The sequence below is a fragment of the Carettochelys insculpta genome, chromosome 17, assembly GCF_033958435.1.
Source record: "Carettochelys insculpta isolate YL-2023 chromosome 17, ASM3395843v1, whole genome shotgun sequence".
Lineage (NCBI taxonomy): Eukaryota > Metazoa > Chordata > Testudines > Carettochelyidae > Carettochelys > Carettochelys insculpta.
Window position 1 is genome coordinate 22936200 of NC_134153.1, and position 18897 is coordinate 22955096.

The 18897-nt window shown below is 50.9% G+C and overlaps 1 protein-coding gene across 2 annotated transcripts in view; it reads right to left on the reverse strand.

Annotated features, from left to right (window-relative positions):
- Positions 1 to 13379: 13379 nt before the first annotated feature.
- KCNS1 (potassium voltage-gated channel modifier subfamily S member 1) overlaps positions 13380 to 18897 on the reverse strand; it is a 29406-nt gene continuing 23888 nt past the window's right edge. For both annotated transcript variants that reach the window (XM_075011644.1, XM_075011643.1), the window contains one exon: positions 13380 to 18104. In XM_075011644.1, the coding sequence (XP_074867745.1) occupies positions 17649 to 18104 (456 nt within the window). In that variant the 3' untranslated portion in view covers positions 13380 to 17648. The remainder of the gene's footprint in view (positions 18105 to 18897) is intronic.

Here is an 18897-nt window from a genome sequence, read left to right on the forward strand (position 1 = left end):
GGCCCCACTTTAACAGCGAGCTGGAAAGTCTTACACAGGAGTCCAGTGAAGGGAGCAGAGCCCAGAGCAAATCCTATCCTGGCTAGTTCAGCATTTCATCTGGTGTCACAGGAGGAAAGGGCCATGACCTGCTGCCATACCCAGCCGTCCCTCCACCGACAACTCTTTCAGCTGGCTCTTGGATCCAGAAGGAAAACAAAGCCCACCCCCTGCTCTGGCAAACAAAGCATGATCAGCAGAGATGTCCTCAGCCTCCCAAAATGCCAGTTGGCTACTTCTGAGCACAAATAGATTGAAATCCCTGTTAAAGTCCAAGCCGGCAGGTAGGTTTTGTATGAAGGGAATTTGGCTCCCGCCTGCAGGCCCAGCCCAGCCCATTCCACTGCACTCCACCCACCACTTTCCTCGTAAAATAAATGCTACACTAAGGCTGCAGGGACAACAGAAGCCCCAGCACCATCCTTTACTGCAGCGTCCTTTGCAGGCTATTTTGTTGGTCAATGCGGCAGAAAGGCATAATCCCGAGCCTCTCTTCTTTTACTTAGGCCAGATCTATACTAGACATTAAAGTTGATTGTAGATACACAATTCTAGATACGGCAATTGCGCAGCTAGAATCGACTTATCTACAGTTGACTTACCTGGCTGTCCTCAGAGGTGATGGTCCTTGCAATATTGAGGAGTGCAGGGATTGACTGTCAACTCCAAATAGTTCGATTTTGTGCATCCCTACGAGACATGCGGAATTAAATCCTGGAAGATCGACCCTGACCAGGTCGATCTCCTGTGTAGTGAAGACATACCCTAAGTGGAGTATAAAGAGTGACTGTCCAGACTTTTGAAAAAGCTGAGGAACTGTAAGAATGACCTATGTGCCAATTTCTATGACCACTTACCTACTATCCACAGACTATAGCAATGAGCCTGCTACAAATAAGCCGGAGACTTACCAGCATTTCTCATTATTAATTTGGAATTGCTTTTCCTCTTGATGGGTGTTAGGAACTCCTAACTCGTGATATGGGAGCATACATGTCTGTTGAAATACAGCGTTCCCTGCCGTCTGCATCTTTGTTGGTATTCTTATAATTGACATGTTTAGCTTCTCATGCAATCTGATGCATTGCACAGCAATGGAAACGGAAAAAAAAGATACCAGTGTTACAGGCATGGATTTCAACAGCCTCCAGCACAGCACTGAGGAAATAGTTCAGAAGGGGAGATACAACTTTAACAAAATTAAGGAGTCCAGAGCTAAGGACAATGGTGTAAAACAGCTTCTCTCATTCATTGTGTTCTGTGGCTGAATTTTCTGTATGCACACTTCTCCACAGACCTACTCATTTATCTGCATGATTGTTACCAGAATCAGTGTGTTACTCCTTTATATGCACATTGCAGAAATATGCAGAAGCCCTGTGTCTACCCTGTCCTCCCTACTATTGTTGTGGTTTTACACCAAGCTTGTCCTATTTATTTTGTTTGCACTCCCCTCTTGCTGTGTGAAAGGCACCCAAAAAAACCCAAGCAAAATCTGACAGGCAACACACACAAAGTTTTCAAGTGTGTAAAACAGGCAGCACGAATATTTTCCTTGAGCAGAATTTTCTGTTAGTGTTGCTAATTCAGAATTTTATCATAAGGCTGGAGAGATCTGACATTTCACTTGGAGAGACATGACTAAAAGAAACTCAGCTTTCATATTTAAAAAAAGGCTTCTGCCCCCTGTAGGGAGCAGGTGTGACCATTCCTTGAGGCAGAAGGGGAAGAAGCCCTCCCTGCACCCGCGGGGAATGGAATTTATCCCAGCTCCCTTCCCTGCCTGTCCTGCAAGGGGCGGGGTTACCAGTATAAAAACCCCAGCCCAGGGCTCAGGAGGGGCCCAGTCACCAAGGAGGCCAGACCAAAACTCTGAGCTCTTAGCTTGGGAGGAGGATCCTTCGCTGTGGGAGTCTGAGGACTGCCCTGGCCCACCAGGACCCCTGCCAGACAACCCTGAGAAGGAGCTCCCCATTGCGGCCAAGGCACCGCAGCCCCCAGAACCAGAGGAGCCTAACCGGTGTTTGACCCCAGGAGGCTGAGGACCAGCCCAGACCACCGGGACCACTGCCAGAAGACCTGGAGAAGGAGCTACAGCCCGTGGTACCTCACCCAACCTAGGGAAGCCGACCAGCATTACACCAGATATGAGGGAGGAGATATGGAAAGTGGCCCAAGGGAAACGCGTCAGCGTGTGTTGGTCTGGAGCCCCGCTGACCCTGGCAGCAGACCTCTGCTGCCAACAGGGCCCTGAGCCGGGACACGGTGGAGTGGGCTGGCCTGCATCCCCCCGCCACCCCTAACCTGGATGAGGCAGTCTCCCCTGCCCCCTTGCTAGTCTGGGCACAGGCCTCGGTGGCCCTGCTCTCGCTGCTTGTGACGGCCTGGGCCTGCTTGGTATATTGACTGGATGTCACCCAGGCCTGGGCTGTTTGGCTTTCGGGGGTGACTAATTGTGGGGGCCTGCCCACGGAGCAGGGTGTCAGCCCACCATGGTCTGAACACAGGACTGAGCCCCAGGACTAAATCATGTAGGGAGCAGGTGTGGCTGCTCCCTGAGGCAACCAGTCTGCACCCCTCAATGGACTGCAGCAGCATCAGACTTTTCTGGACGCCAACTACAACGATTTACAGGCTCAAAAACCAGACAGCAAAGAGCCCCAAATGCGTGAGATTTGCTTGCTGTTCATCTCATGATTTTTAAGACATGAGTTTTTGGAGGGCCCGACTCAGAGTTTGAACATTTGAGGACATACAGTGCTAAAAGTAGGTAATTGAATTAACCCTCCATATAATGTTAGTTTTATAACCTTTACCAAGAGGCAAACACTTATTCTGATTACCTTTCGAGGCAAACTAATCAACTTCATCAATAATTTTTTCTTCTCAGCCAGGAAAGCAGCTTTTGCAGCAACGACTTGATAAAGTGTTTAATTGATTTGCCCAACCGCCCTGCATGCAAATACCATCGTTCTTATGAAAAGTGATTATGGATTTTGATTAGCCAGATCATGACAACCGCACCAGCATGTCAACGTTCCCATAAGGGGCCTCCACGAAAGCGAGTGTGTCTGCTACTGTTCTTACAAATTATGCGTTCAGCCCTGGAGCTGGGGTTTCACAGCCGCCTTTCGTGCTTGGTTTCGCTCAGCGAGGCATTGGTGGTAACACAAGCATTGGCCACAATTGCTTATTCCTTTGAATTGCTCCATCTAAACAGGGCTGTCCTGAGAGGGGAGGTGGGACCTGGGGCAAACCCCTTCGTAGTGCAGCCCCCACCCCTGTGCTGCAGGCTCTCCCCCCGCCCTCTTACCCCCTCCTCCTAGCAGTGGAGCCCAGGGGATTACTTGGGACGGAGGCCCAGTGTGGCAAAGGCAGCAGGAGTCGCTTACCCTTCCTCCACCTCTCACCACAAACCAAGCAGCCGGTGGGAGCGGCAGCCAGGTTTGTCCTGCTGCGCGCACTCCCCTCCCGGCCTGTTGCGCCCTGCGTCTCCACAGGGGGTGAAGATCTGCTCCGCTTCCCTCTGCTGTGGAGAAGCAAGGTGCAGTGGGCTGGGAGGCCAGGCGGCGGAGTGGAGCAGCTCCCTGCTTCCATTCCCTGCTGCCACTGTGCCCACCCCTCAGCCCCAGGTAGCCCTCCAGTGGCTCCCATCCATAGGATGTCTGGGGCAGATGCCATGGGGCCCCCAAAAGTGCAGAGCCTGGGAGAGCCTCCCCAGTACATCCTATGTGCAGGGAAGCTCTGCTTCCAGCCTTTATGCTCTGATTTCTTCCTAGCTCTACAAACTCTAGCAGTGCAGCTGTTCTCGGGTCTACTAGCCATTAGGGTTTCCCCATCGACTTCCAGGCCTGGTACAATTACTCAGCAACACAAAGCTCGGAGCTTCACAAAGAGCAGGAGGCTAAAATCATCCTTAATCCTTCAGTCTCCTTCTTCATTGGGTCTTAGTTAAGCGAAATCCCCTTTGAAGGCAAAAGTGATTCTGCTCAACTGAGGGCTGCAGAATTTGTCCCAATTGTTAGTGGTTTTCCTCTAGCACTAGGATTCAGACGTTGTCCATCGGAAACCCTGGTCAAAGTAGGTTTGTAGCATGGGCATTTCGCAGCACACCCTGGGCTGGAAGTTAGACAAGGCTTTTTATATTTTTTTCTAGCTGTAAGGAAGGTGAGAATCAGATCCCAATTTGGTGCTAATCTTTCAGTTGATTCTAGCTAAAAAGACAGCTTGATAACTCTACAGACAGTAAGGCCGAGTTCCCTCTACATTTCAATTCTGTCCCTCGGGACAGGTGGCTTAGAGGCCAGGAAGGTGATTTCAACATCCTGCAGCAGTCAGAGTATCGGGAGCTGCTCCAGCCCTTCTGTGCTTGTCATTGGAGCTGTCTACCTGAAATATTTCAGGGACAAAGACAACGTCAATGCAGGAGAAACAAGAGAGTTGAGTTTTGGTCCTCGGATCACAGCAATGCAACTGATTGATTCTACCACTGTTAAAGAGGTAGAAAAGCCTTTCTGTTAAAGCAGAAAGTCTTGCTGGGGCAAGTTCCTATAAAAGAGAAAGTGTGCTCCATGAGCATGAGTAGGGGACAGACTCAGAAAGAGGGTATTTCTAGTGCCTCTCCTATCACAGTTAGCAAGTGGGGTTGCTAATGCTTACTGTACATGACCTGTGAGAATTAAGTATTTGATGCTTGTGGAGGTCTCAGAGGGCATACAGCACTGTGTACTGGGTCATTATTCCAAACTGCATTAATGTATCTGGGAGAGGCACTTCCAGACCGACAAGAAGATGGACCCCATTAGGGTTTTCTGACTACTGGGGAAAAGCAGAGTGGCCAAATGCAGCCTGGGAATTACACAACTGGTTCTTACCCTTTTTCATCTTTGATACAATGCTGATACGGAGGCTATGGAGGCCAGCTTGCAATATTGCCACTTCATCATTTATCCTTTTTCCCAGAGCATTGATGAATAGGTTTACCATGATGGGTTCCAGTACAGACCCCTGGGGAACATCCCTGTTGACCTCCCTCCATTCTGCAAACTGACCATTTATTCCTACCCATTGTTTCCCATCTTTAACCCAGTCCATGTGAGGACCTCCCCTCTTACCCCAGGACAGCTTACTTTGCTTAAGAGCCTGTGGTGAGGGACTTTATCAAAGTCTTTCTGAAAATCTAAGTACACTACCTTCACAGGTTCCCCCTTGTACACATACTTGTTGATCTCCTCAGAGAATTCTAGTAGATTAGTAGGGGATGATTTCCCTTTATAAAAAGCACATTGACTCTTCCCTAACAATTTTTGTTCATTGGTGTGCCTTGACAGTTCTGCTCTTTAGTATAGTTTCAAACAGTTTGTCCCATTGCTGAACTCAGGCTTACAGGCCTGTAATTACCAGGATCGACTCTGGAGCCCTTTTTAAAAACTGGTGTCACATTGGCTATCCTCCAGTTGTTTGGTACAGAAGCTGATTTAACTGATAGGTTACAGACCACAGTTAGTAGTTCTGCAATTTCACATTTGAGTTCCTTCAGAACTCATGGGTGAATAATATCTGATCCTGGTGACTTACTATTGTTTATTAATTTGGTCTAAAGACATCTCAACCTGAGAATATTCCTCAGTATTTCACAAGCTACATCTATTCCTCATGTGAGCAATCCTATTGACTTTATTAGAATTGCTTGTCTGAGAAAATGTGGGAGGGAGCCCCAGTGGGCTAAAGTTTGGAGAACCTGGGAGGCATATTTCAAGTAAGGCAGCAGTGTATTAATTACTTGCTCTGTAGTACAAGTTTAAGTTATTCAGCATTTCATTATCCACAGTGACTCCCAGATCAGCTGAGCTTAATATTGAGTGGTGGGAAGCAGAGAAGCCCCAGAAGTAAGATGAAGGCATCTGAATCTAGATGTTTTTCTATCCCCTTGAGGGTGGATTACTTGGTTCCCATGGCTCCTCTGGAGAGGAAGCATATAGTAACAGTGTTTACTGAAATGCCCTTATCAGGTCTGTGTTTTAATTCCAGGAGACTGCCAGGAGACCCTTTTTAATCAGCAAAGTCATTGGCAGCAAACATTTTGGAGCTGAGATTACACTGGAGAACGTAACATGAGCTATCAGGAGAGCAGAGCAAAGCATCTCACTTGCAAAGGTGAGTCTCAGGCTGTTTTACTAGTACTGCTACCCTCCCAAATCCCATTCACTCTTAGCTCCTGAGTGCTGGGTTAATCTTCCAGCTGAGCTAATCGGGTGGCAGCCACAGGGCCTTCTGTGTGGCTTTCCTGGTTGCTGCCAAGGCCAGGCTCTACGCTTGCTGGTTTCTTTTGTCTCTCTGGAGCTACTTACACGGCCCCTGGTGCTGCAGCGTCTGAGCATTTCTGGCTCTGATGCACTTTGCCTTGCAACGCTCCTGTCTGCTGAGCCATGCTATCATCCCCATGACAGCCAGGGAACACTGCAGCGAGGCTGAAGCCTGGAGCTGCAAAGAGAACTCAGTATTGCCCAGCTAAGTGCTTAGAAAAAAAAAAAAAGGCATGAGAACAATACAGCAATGCCCAGTGCCTGGGCTAGGCGGCCAGGCTCCCTGGACAATACTTGGGCAAAGAGAAGAGCCTTATAAGGTGAGCCACAAAAGCCAGCACTTTAGCTTGGGGGCCACCTGACTAACCCCTCCCCCCAGGGGAGGGGAATTGAATGTGGGTCTCCTACAGCCCAGGTGAGGTCTCTGAGCACTGGGCTAAACACCATGTGCATGGCAGAGATGCCAGCAGCAGCATGACCTGCTCAGGCCAGGTTTCGAATGGGACTGGCTCTGCTAAATGTACTCAGCTGGTGCCTACTCCTCGCCTGAGACTCTGGGGATGTCGTCACTACAGGAAGGATGGGTCCCTGCCACGGTTGATCTTCCAGAGCTGGATTTAGTGTGCCCAGTGGGGAAGCGCTAAATCAAACTTGCAGGGCACCCCGATCGACTGTAGTACTCCTGCCCACGTTAGGAATACGGGAAGTCGATGAATCTGCTGAAGTGGGTTTTACCCACGAAAGCTGATGCCTGAATAAATCTGTGGGTCTTTAACATGCCGCAGAACTTGTGTTGATGAGAGAGGAAGCAATTTTTCAGTCGTACTGTGCTGTGACACTTTTTTTGTATGTTGTAAGCAAGTAGTTTAAGGGAAATGACGCTTCAGGTGGGCAAGACAGATCGGGCTTCTGCAAAGGGCATTGTAGTCTGGAAGGCTGAGAGCCACCTGCTTGTATAAAACCCTCTAACCTTTGTCAAGATGCCTTGAAGGCCACTGTTTCAGCAGCTGAACAGTTACGGAAAGCAGCTGGAGTTCTGTTTTTAGATCTAGCCCTTTCTCTTGTGAGGTCAGAAGGTTCCCACCAGACTGGGCCAAAGGCTGATTTAAAAGCAGGGTGGGTTGCTAGGAGAAATGGCTGCACCCAATAGCAGACTTCTGGCACCATAATTACAAGATGGGGGAGGGTGAAGTCACCACCCCCCAGTGTACAGAGGCCCGGGAGTGCAGAGCTTCTAATACCACCCCCTGAAAATTGCTGCTTTGTTTCCAACAGCTTCTGATAGAGCTGGTCTGACTTCACAGGCCTGTGGTGGGTGGAGGAAGCCAGAGACCAAATGGGGTTTGCTTTATGCTTGGGAAATTCAACATTAAAAGTGAACATTGAGGCTCTTTTCTGTGCATGCCTCACACCCACTTGCCTGGCACTCATTCCCCCCGGTCACTAGACTTTGGGACTGCTCAGCCACAATTTCACACCCTGCAGATGCAACACAACAAGTGGATTGAAATCCATCATCTCATGATCGCTGCAGCCCAGGTTGCCATCCCCTTCTATTTCGCCAACTAATTCTAGCCCTGTTTGTGAGCAGCAGGTCAAGCTGCACATGGCCCCTGGTCTGTTCCTTCAGCACTTGCACCAGGAAGTTATCCCCAACATTCTCCAAAAAGCTTCCTGGATTGTCTGTGTGGTGCTCTATTGGTCTCCCAACAAATGTCAGGGTGATTAAAGTCTCTCATGAGAACCAGGGCCTGTGATCTGGAAGCTTTGCTTAGTGGTCTGAAGAAATGCTTGTCCACCTGATCTGGTGGTCTATAGCAGACACCAACCACAACATCACCTGTATTGCTTCTGCCTATAAACTTAACCTGAATGCTTTCAACAGGCTTTCCTCCCTCCATATGCTGGAGCTCTGAGCAATCATACTGCTCTCTTACACGCAGTGCAACTCCTGCTCCTTTTCTCCCCTCCTGTCCTTCTTGAACAGTTTATACCCTTCGGTGGCCGTGATCCAGTTATGTGAGTCATCCCACCAAGTCTCTGTTATTCCAATCACCTCATGCTTTGACTGTGCCAGGGCTTCTAACTCTTCCTGTTTGTTTCCCAGGCTTCTTGCGTTTGTGCATGAACAGCTAAGATAGCTGATTGGACTTTCTCCTTTTGAATCAGGGGTCCTCCTTTGTTGTTCCTTCTTCCTTCCCCACTTACCTCAGGGCTTGTGTCACCATCCCCCAATGAACCTAGTTTAAAGCCCTCCTCACTGGGTTTGCAAGCCTGCCTGCAAGGATGCTCTTTCCTGTCTTCATTAGGTGGATCCCATCACTTCCTAGCAATCCTTATTCCCACAACAGGATCCCGTGGGCAAAGAAACCAAAGCCCCATCTCTGACACCACCTGCACAACCAGGCATTTACTTCCTGATTCAATGATCCCTACCTGGACCCCTTCCTTCAACAGGGAGGATGGACTAGAACACCACTTGGGCTCTATATTCCTTGATCTTCCTTCCCAGAGTTACACCATCTGCAATGATCTGCTCAGGGTCATTTTTTGCTGTGTCATTAGTTCTTGCATGGAGGTCTCTTATGCAGCCTTCTAGGGCAAATAGAGAGGTGCAGTTACTTTAGCAGTTGTAGGGGAGTTCTTTCCATTATACAGGTGTATTAACGCTAGGGAAATAGACAGGGCATTTTCGGAGGAAGGAGAGGCAGGCATGTACGTGTCTGTTGGTTAGCTGGTTATAGGGAGGGAGAGAAAAATGGTGATGTATTAACCCAGATCCTCTAAGCTATGTAGGTGCCAGCAACAGTGACCTCTCTCTGTTCCTCTGTAAATAGTCACAAATGTCGGAGACTGCTTTTAGAGGAGCTTGTCACAGGAAGCCACCTTTTATGGTTTTCTCTCTCTGAAAATTAGGATTCCCACAGGTACACAACAGGGCATTGTCATAAGTCTGCTGCTTTGCTATGTCTGTTAGATGCCATCTGGAAATGGTAAGTTTTCCCCTGGCTATTGAAGTTTCAGGCAACCTAACGGTCCCAGCCCAAAACAAGCCAGTTTAATTTTGCGAAACCTTAAAGCTCTGACCTGCCCTAGAAGGAGAACCAGATTGCACTGTGGGTCTCTTAGATCTTTAATAAAATATACACTTCGCATTCCATGCATAGATATAAAATTACTTTACATGCTTTAATTATTTGCATAATTCTTTCAATAAACACAGTTTCACATTTAAATACATTTTGCTACTGGAATATTTAAGGAGTGAAAGGAAACCCCTTCGTTTATTGTATAGCAGGAGCTGGGAGCAGCCCCCAGAGCAGAAGGGTAATCCCCTCCTTGATCACTTCTCAGTGTAAGAATAAGGTAGCCTTAGATCACACCGGTGTTGATTGACTGATGCTGGAAGACAGATTAATTATATCAGTGTCTCATACCTTTCATTTTTCAATGGCTCCCTTGGAGCCAGTTTACAATGCACCCCATGTTGGCCTCCTTGCAGTGGGTTTGCAAGGGTTAGAACTAAGCAGCTGTTTCTTCTCTAACCCTTCAGCTCAGCGGGGGGGGGTGGGGGAAGGGGGCTCCCAGCTGACCTGCTGCTGAGGGCTGCCAGGCCCACAGCTGCAGGAACATCAGATGGTGTTGGGCACAGATTTTCACACTTGTGCAAGCGTGCACATGCACGTGACCCTTTGAATCTGTAAGCAGCTGTGCCCATCTGCACTACTAGCAGTGTGCACAGTCAGTCAGTTGGGACAGCTCATTGCAGAAATGACACACCTGGTTTATTCACCTGCAGAGATACAACGCCTCAGGCCTCAGAGGATTAGTGACCATATTACGTCCTCGTCTGAGACACTGAAATGATGGCATCTCCCCGTTGTCCTTGAAAAAACTGTATCTTTTACATCTCACAGTTCAAAGAAATAGTTTCAAACTATAGGGCCTGGGCTCAGATAAAACTATCAATGTGATTAACACTCCACGGGGAGCTCTTGTACTGGCAGCCCTGATAGGAAATCCCCCTGGGTGTCTGTCTGATCCTTCTGAATCGTTCAGGCTGCAGCCTTTGCTGTAGTTCTGACCAGGCAGCAATCTGCAAGATCCTAGTCCCAAAGCAATCCTAGGCCTGAGCTCACAGCAGTCAAGTCTGCAGCCCCTCTTGTGGGAATTCTGACATGGCCTGATGCTGTCTCCATGGCACCTGCTCCCAGCTCCCTCCTCTTTACCAGCATGAGGACCAGGGAGGGACGTGACACACCAGCAGTCTCTGGCAGAGTGCTGGAGCTGCCCACCCTGGGATAAGGGGACCAGAGAGGTGTCCCACAATCACCTTGCCCAGCTTTTCATGTCCTGTGCGGAGCCAGCCTCAAAGCTATAGCCCGATACTGACAGCCTTTGTTAGTGCCGAAGGAAAGCAGCCTTTTAAAAGCCAGCAGCCTTGGCCTCTCCATGGAGAGCCCCCTCTCTCTGAGGCACTGCTTGGTTTCCAGGGAAACACCCGCTCCCCAGCGTCAAGGTGCAAAGATACTATGGCGACTGGGGACCATAGGAGAGGAAGCAGATTCCATAGCAGAGGGGCTCCTGCAACAATGGGACATTCACAAGTGTGAGGGTGAGAGCTCACGTAGCAATTGGTCCCGGCTTTGGGAGGGGCCACGGATGTCAATAAGTCAGAATCTCTCTCTTTAACCCCCCCAACCCCATTCCCGTTTTAATTCTAATGCCTCCTGACGTCTCGTCTCGTCACTTTCCCCGTCAGCTCAAACATGCGTTTGGGTGGCTGCAGGGTGATTAAATCAGCACTCAGTCAATTCTGAAGGTTAATGTAATGTAATTTTTGCAGCTGAGGCCATGGAAACATAAATTGGCTGTGGCTACAGGAAATGTGTTGGAGTGTTGACCTTCCCAAAGCCCCTCCCCGATCTCCTGGCCATACTGCAATAGTGGCTCAGACATGATGATTACGGCTCGCTCTGGTGGAGGGCATGCAAGCCTAGTATTGCAATTTGCATATAATTCATTTATAGGCAGATTTGCAAGGCCTAGAGGCTAAATAAGTGGAGGCTTGATTGGCACAGGCATTGCCTGCAGCTCAGCTCACAGCAACCACTCATGGGCAGCTCTGATCACCTGCACAAGCAGTGACCCAGTCTGCACGCAGACACGTTAACAGTGCAGAGAAACGCAGTTACACATACACATCTTGTACAGGCAAGTAGATGGCTGTTAGAAAAAGCAGGCCACACACCATCGTACACTCAGTGTTCAGCCATCACTTTAGCCAGACACCCACACCCAACATGCGCCTTCTAAGCTCTGCATAATACTTGTCGCCTTTGGACAGCAATAGGACAACTAACCTCCCAGCTGTGTGATGCTGCGCAGGGGTGTGGGGATGTACAGCAGTGTAGTTCAGGGACTGCCCAAAAGCTGGATTTGTTTTTTAAAATCTTTGGGATGTTTCCCCAAGTTCTCCTATTTCTGCAGCGCCTGGGCTGCCTGGAAGTGACTGGTACACTCGAGAAAGACAGTTGTCTCTACGTCCAGTGCAAATGTCTCCACCTTGTTCAGCATTAGAATGAAGCCACTTCCATCCATTTCAAGGGAGGCAGCGTTTCCCTGTGGTTACAGGAGGACAGAGAAGTGCTAGAATAGCAGTTTCTGCTCTTAATGACAATGGGTCAGAACCTCAGCTGCTGGAAATCGGCATCATTCTTCTGAACCCAGTGGAGCCATGTCAAACTGATGCCTGCTGAGGGTCTGGCCCTGGGGCTTCGGGGAAATCTTTGTGATTACTTGTAAAGCAAACTGAGCCAAGTTAGCCTGTTGCCCCAGGCTAAAGATTCCTAAATGTTACAAAAGGGCCTGGTTTCTTCAAAGGAAGAATGAACCTTTACTCTGGCCACGAATAAGAAACCAGGATGCTTTTCCGGAGCTGCCAGCCCTGCTGTTTAGTGGCTACCCTTTGTGACAGGTGGGCTCCTCAGGTGGGCAGGGGTGTGACAGGTTGGGATGAGGAGAAAGAGGAACTTCCGGAATTGTAATTCCTGCTGTTGACGCTGGAGACTAATAGCTGAACACGTGGTACGACGCAACCCTTGGCCGACTTCAGCCCAGGTCGAGTGGGCCGGGAGGAATTGCTGCCAAGGACTAAGAGCTCCAGGAAAGGACAGTGCAGGCAGTACCTGCCACGTCTGGGGATAGCAACGTGGGGTCGTGGAGCTTTCTGGGAAGATTTACTCTGGGTCTCAAGGCATCACAGGCAGCAGGGCTGGGTTAGAGCTGAGCCCTGGCAGAGGCATCCAAGCATGTGGTGCACAGAACACAGCTTTGCCCAGATGGCACACTGGCTATGCCAGTGCAGCAAAGGCCAGGCCAGACCTCGTGTTAGCCACACGAAGAGGCCTTGGCCTGCTGCTTGGCTTTCCAGCTGCCCCTTTGCTGCCATCACTTGTGCAACAGCCTCTCCCTCACCAACCGGTTGCTTTGCCAGTCTGGGTTCCTTTGTCACCTTCTGAGGAGGCCCCACTTTCTCCAAGGGGGCCCAGCTTCCAAACAGCATCTAGTCCAGATGATCCCCTACCCCTTCTGCTGCCACTGGGGCCAGACGAGGCCCCTTTTGTCTCTCCTGTCCTGCCCTTACAGCCCCAAACAGTGGCTGCAGGCGCATTCCTGCCTCTGGCTGCCTGGAGCAGCCCCCAGCCCTGACCCCTGTTCTCAGAAATATTCCCAGTGGTAGCAGAGTTGCATGTTAGCACCAGTCTCCTTTGTGAACAAACTAGGCCCGATTTGTTGGGTGTGAGGATCTTTGTTGGGGAACACACAGAATTTATTACAAGTATCGGAGGAGTAGCCGTGTTAGTCTGGATCTGTAACAGCAACGAAGGGTCCTGTGGCACCTTGTAGACTAACAGAAAAGTTTTGAGCATGAGCTTTCGTGAGCACAGACTCACTTCACTTAGACCAGCATCTGATGAAGTGAGTCTGTGCTCACGAAAGCTCATGCTCAAAACTTTTCTGTTAATTTATAAGGTGCCACAGGACCCTTCGTTGCTGTTACAGAATTTATTACAGTCACTCCTGGGCAGTGTTTTGTGCAGCCACGTGGGAGAGCTTCAAATGCCGCCCAGCTGATTAGCAGAGCACCCACAGCTAGATTTTTGTTTCTCCTCGTGATGCACACATGGATGGAAAAGATTAGAGGGAACATTGCTCCGGGGCCTACTGAAGCTGCTGGAGAAACGCCCTTCCACTGCAGTGCGCTCTGGGTTGGGCCCCCAAAAAGGGACAGACATTGGTACCCCTCCATCATTGCAGGCAGCTTGTCTGTCTGAGTGGCTGTTTCCCAACTGCTCCCAGCAGGAAGCCCAGCCTGCTGCTGCTGTTGGAGAAAGCAGAGGCAGCTCAGTGGCTGACACCGTGACCGGCGCAGGGGACTCGAATGTGGCTCGAGGGGGAGCGCTTTTATTTTTAGAAAGACAAATGGGTTATTTTTTTCCTCTGACGTTACCAAGAAACACGCCCTAGAAACTTGAAAGCCATGCAGGAAACAAGGCAGCTGCAGCGGGAGCCCAGCAAGGCCAGTGACAGGGAGGTACATTCACCATAGGGATGCCTCACCGAGTGTCATCTGGGGATTAGCTCTGGGCCAGTCAGATGCCCTCCTCGGCTGCTCACCCTCTGGGCTCTGTCACTGGAGTCAAGCAGGGTTATTCCCTCTTTGTGACTCCATACAGGTCCTCCCCAGCTGGGTCAACAAAGTCCCTCCAGACCAGCTGGCAAGATGGCATCTCCCACAATCTTGAGCCACTTCCCAGTGTTCCAGCTGCTACTCTGGGTTAGAGTGCAGGGACCCTATAACCTGCAAAGCTTGCACAATTCTTCCTCTTGCTGCTGTTTCCCAGGGCTCCTTTCTACAGCACCTCCCACCGGCTCTCTTCTCTATGCCTCAGGGAAAACCCTTCCCTCAGCGCCAAGATCCCAAGGCTTCTCTCTCCATGTTTCCTCTTCAACCCACTGGTTAACTTCCACAGTAATGCACCTTTCTACTGCAGACATCCCAGGCCCTGCTTTTCCCTTCAGCAGAAGACACTTGGCTAATCAGACTCAAACACTTAAGCGCCACCCCCCCTCCCCCAGTCCTCATGTGCTTAATTGTAGGCAGTGTGAATTATCCCAAGGACATCAGTGGAGCTACTCGCAGCCTGCCAAGGTAAATCCTGTCTGCGGCATTGCATTTCAAGCAGCTATCCCAGTATTGGATGCTTCAAAAGCACCAAGCACTCACAAGGGGTCCAATGAAAATCAGCCTCTTCACACAGCTCTGCTTTTCCATTTATTCCTGAGAGCTAATCGTGGGTTGGCTGGTTTTTGCAGGGAACTTTCCTGCCCAGTTTGCACCTGGCTGCTTTTCCATTCCTCCTCATGGCAAACTTCATTTTCTGTGTCTTGACCTAGGTCGTCAGCCGTGGCAGAACCGCACCTCCTGTCGGCAAGCAACTGATTCCATTTTGACAGGCTGTTCAAGATGTTTTATCAACAATTTCTTCTGCCAGCTAGTTAGCTAGTGGGAATGGAAAACTTCTTACATGTGTCAGTGAGGCAGCTCTCTCCCTGGTCTGACTTCCCTGAAGTCACTAGTTCCACCCAGGATCAATGTGGAGTCCCTGTGTGTTTTTAAGTACTTCCATCTCTTCATTCTTCTTTGCTGCTGGCGGTCAGGGCGGAAATCAGGGGTGAGTTTTCAGGGAAGGCTGGAGAACTGATGTCCTTATTCCCGCATCACCGCACCCCACTTCCTGGGAAGTGGTGGCAGCTGGAAAAGGGACACAGCAGAGTTGCAATGGGACGTGTAGGTGCAGGTGAGGATTGCAGAGAATGGATCATCCCCGAATGAAATAGCAGTGGGGTGCAGGGTGGACGTGAGATGCATCAGCAGAGCGGTGGAGTCGTCGTCCAGGGCTAGAATGGCTGAATCAAGTCAAACTTTTCTCAAGTCAAGTCACGTTGTGTCAGTGAAAGGTGCATCCAGACAGAACCTGAAAGGCCACTAAACGCACAGACCACCAGTGTCTGGACTGCCCCCACCCCAGGCAAGTGCTCACTTCCTTCTGCCCCCAGGCGCCAACCTTAACCCCGGGACTGTGAGATCTCCTCACGGACACTCACTGCTGGGTTCTGGGCACTGGTGCTGCCATCTCCCACCCCATCCCCGCCAGTTATTTGGGCAGCAGCTCTGGTGGAGAGCTGGTGAAGCAGAGGCTGTGTGCTGTAGCTTATGACACCTTGTTGCTGTTTGGAGGCAATCAGCTCACTCACTCTGTTCTGGAACTAGCTCCCTTTTCAGTGCTGCTCAGTGGCCACTCTAAGGAACAGAGGGTGCAGGAGCATTAAGGGACAGGAGTCTGTGCTTGCTCACGGGGATCTGGAGGAGGACGGCGATGGTGAAAGAACAGGCTGGGCAGATTAGACCCTAAAAGTTAGGGCTGCAGATAGGGACTAGGATAGGGATAGGTGCAAACCAGGCTTCAGCTGTGTCTAAAAAGGTGACTCTGGAATCAAAGCTGCATCCCAGCAGAGATCTGGGGGTGGATGCTGGGCACGCTGTATGTGGGGGTGGGTCAGGGAGAAGAGCCATACCATGCCAGAGAGAGTTTCAGGATGATGGTGGGTGCTGTAAGGGGCAGGGGGTATTTGAAAAGCCTATCAGGGTAACAGAATTAGGAGGCACTGGAGCAGTCCCAGGAGGGCAGTGGAGAGAAGGGGAGGCTCAGTGAGAGACGGTGGGCTTTGGAAGCCAAACGAAATGTGGATATTTCACTAGCCCTGCCCAGAGACAGCAGAATACCCCATCCAGCCAATCAGGGCAGCTGACTTGTGCTTCACTACGGAACCAGCCTGCAGCCGACAGTCACTGCACACAGCTGACTGCCCAACCTGTGGCAATTTCTCCAAAGGTAGAGGGGAGAAGGGCCTGTCAGGATCACTGTAACACACAGAACTGCAGCATGTGTCTAGGTATAGGCCGTGGTTTATAACTGCTTCAGGGCATCACACAGCAGCAATGACATTGTCTCTTCTTGCTATATCTGTCAAATCTCTTGCAAAGCTGCTCTCTCCTGGGCTTTTCTATCCAAGCACTGACAACCGCTGCCAACACACACATTCTCCGCGCATCCTTTGGGGCAGCTTTTGTGGGTTTGCTGGCTGCCTGGCCAATGCACACTATGCCAGCTCAGTGCCAGGCTGGGGAACACATAGGGAATAATGGCAAAGGAGGAGTCATCTCATGGCCTGAGAACTCGCCTAGGACTTCCCATGTGGTGTCAGTCAGAGAGCCCAGGGCAGACCCAGCCTTCTGTCTGTCATCAGAACAGTGCTTCTTGGGGGATGATGCTCCCTAACACAGCATGTGTGGTGACTGCCTGTCACTAATGAAGGCAAATGCACATGCTGAGATGAGGGAGCTTCTAAGGGCACCGAAGGGTGGCTTCAGCTTCACTAGGAGTAAGACAGCACTTCCTCTGTAATGTGCTCTCTCTTCCTGGTTCACCCCTCACCACGGTCTCTAGGTCCTATTAACCTTATTGCCCTTATTTTTCCTCTTTATCCACTGAGGCACTGAAAGGCTAGGACCACCTTAGGCTCTTCTCAGGACTGATGCTGTAAGGAGGCTGGGACCCAGCGTTTAGCTCAGCTCTGGCTGGATACCCGCAAAGCAGCCAGCCAGCTCTGAGATGGCCTCTCTCACTACACTCTGCTGCTGCAGAGGTGATCTTGGGACGCCTTGAGTTCCACCCCACCTCCTTTGGCTACTTCCCAGTCGTGAACACCATTGCAATTTGGATTTCGTGTCTTCTCTAGGGGAAGGAGAAGAAGGGGATTAGGGTCTGGGCATTAACATTCTGAGGGACAGTGACAGAACGTTACGTTGCAGGATGATTGCCCTTAGCTAACGATGGACCTCGGGAGGCTAGCTGGATAGACTGAGATCTTCCTGTGCATTTCCCTGGTTTCCTCTTCTAAGTCCATTACATTTCATTCCAAATTTCCCGGCACCCAGGTGTAGGTCATTTTTGGGTCACTTACTGCATTGCCAATAGTACAGTAAAGAAGGTGACTGAAGAAGGGGCCAAATGGATACCCTGGTTGTGTGCTGCCCCGCTCAAGATCCTGAGCAGCTGGCACCTGATAGGCATCTTGCTTTGAATGGGAGAAGGGACGAGTACCGTACAAACCAGGCCCTTGCAGCCACACGTCTCCAGGACAGAGGGTGCCAGGGAGGAGCTGTACTCTGAAGCCTCAGTGTGCAGGAAAGGTGCCTCTGGTTAGGTCACAGAAATCCTTTCTGCCTCCCCGACCAAAGGCTTCCCCCAGCACCTCAGAGCCATGGCTCTGGCTGGGATAATTCTGAGAGTCCTTGGGCACCTTCTTGTCACTGTTGCGCACAGCAGCCTCCAGGGCCTTCTGCCTGCGGTAGAAGTGGGAGAACTTGTTGAAGATGATGGTGATGGGTAGAGCCACCACCAGGATCCCACCCAGAATGCAGCCCGAAGCTGCCAGCTTGCCAGCCACGGTCACCGGCACCACGTCGCCGTAGCCCACGGTTGTCATGCTGACGGTTCCCCACCACCAGCAGGCAGGGATTGTGTCAAAACCAGCGTCCTCCTCCTTTTCCGCTGTGTAGGCCACGCCGGAGAACACAGAGACGCCCACCGCCAGGTAGAGCAGCAGGATGCCCACCTCTCTGTAGCTGTGCTGAAAGGCAAAGCAAAGCGGGAGTCAGCCAAGGTCCTGACGCTGTCTGTGGGGGCACAAGACAAGACCGAATGGGAGGTGATACAAGTCAGGTTCGCTTGTGGCAGCCCTCCCTCCTGCTCCTCAATATTCCACCCTCCTGCCTCTGTCTCTCATGTCCATTCCCTGAATCGTTGCCTCTGCCTTGGGGTCACATGGGAGGGCAGGGACCCCGTCCACCGAATGAGAACTAGCAGCCTCCCTCCCCTCACTGGGGCACGTGGGCACCTGCAATAGTCCAGCAAAGGACTGTGGGCTCCCACCAGGTGGGAAAAGGGCCTGTCTTGGGGAAGCTGAGCTGGAGGGCTGCGCTTCCTGGGTGGAGGTGCTTCACTGCCATTCTATTCGTGTGCCCATGGCAGCCTAGAGCCGGCGGCTGAGTAGAGTGCTCTGTCCCAGAGCTGGTGCGAGTTTGAGCTACACATTTCGGCCACTGTGGCTGCCTGAAATCCAGGCCCGGCAGGGGCACCGCTCTGGGTCTGACTCAAACCTGCTGCGGACGCCCACTCCTGCCGAGTGGGGGAGCAACCCACAGTGCCCTGGCTGGTTCCAGCGGATGGAGGGATGAAGCGGGAGGGACTGGTGGCCGTCCTGCCTAGTGCTCATGGAATTTCTACACAGAGCTACGGCAGGAGTCCAGGCGTCCAGCGGCACCTTAGGCCAGACTCTGGTTAATATGCAGCTGAGCTGCGAACTGTCTGGGATCTGAAGCATTTGTCAGGGACACAATTGATTTTCCAGCAGCAAATCAATA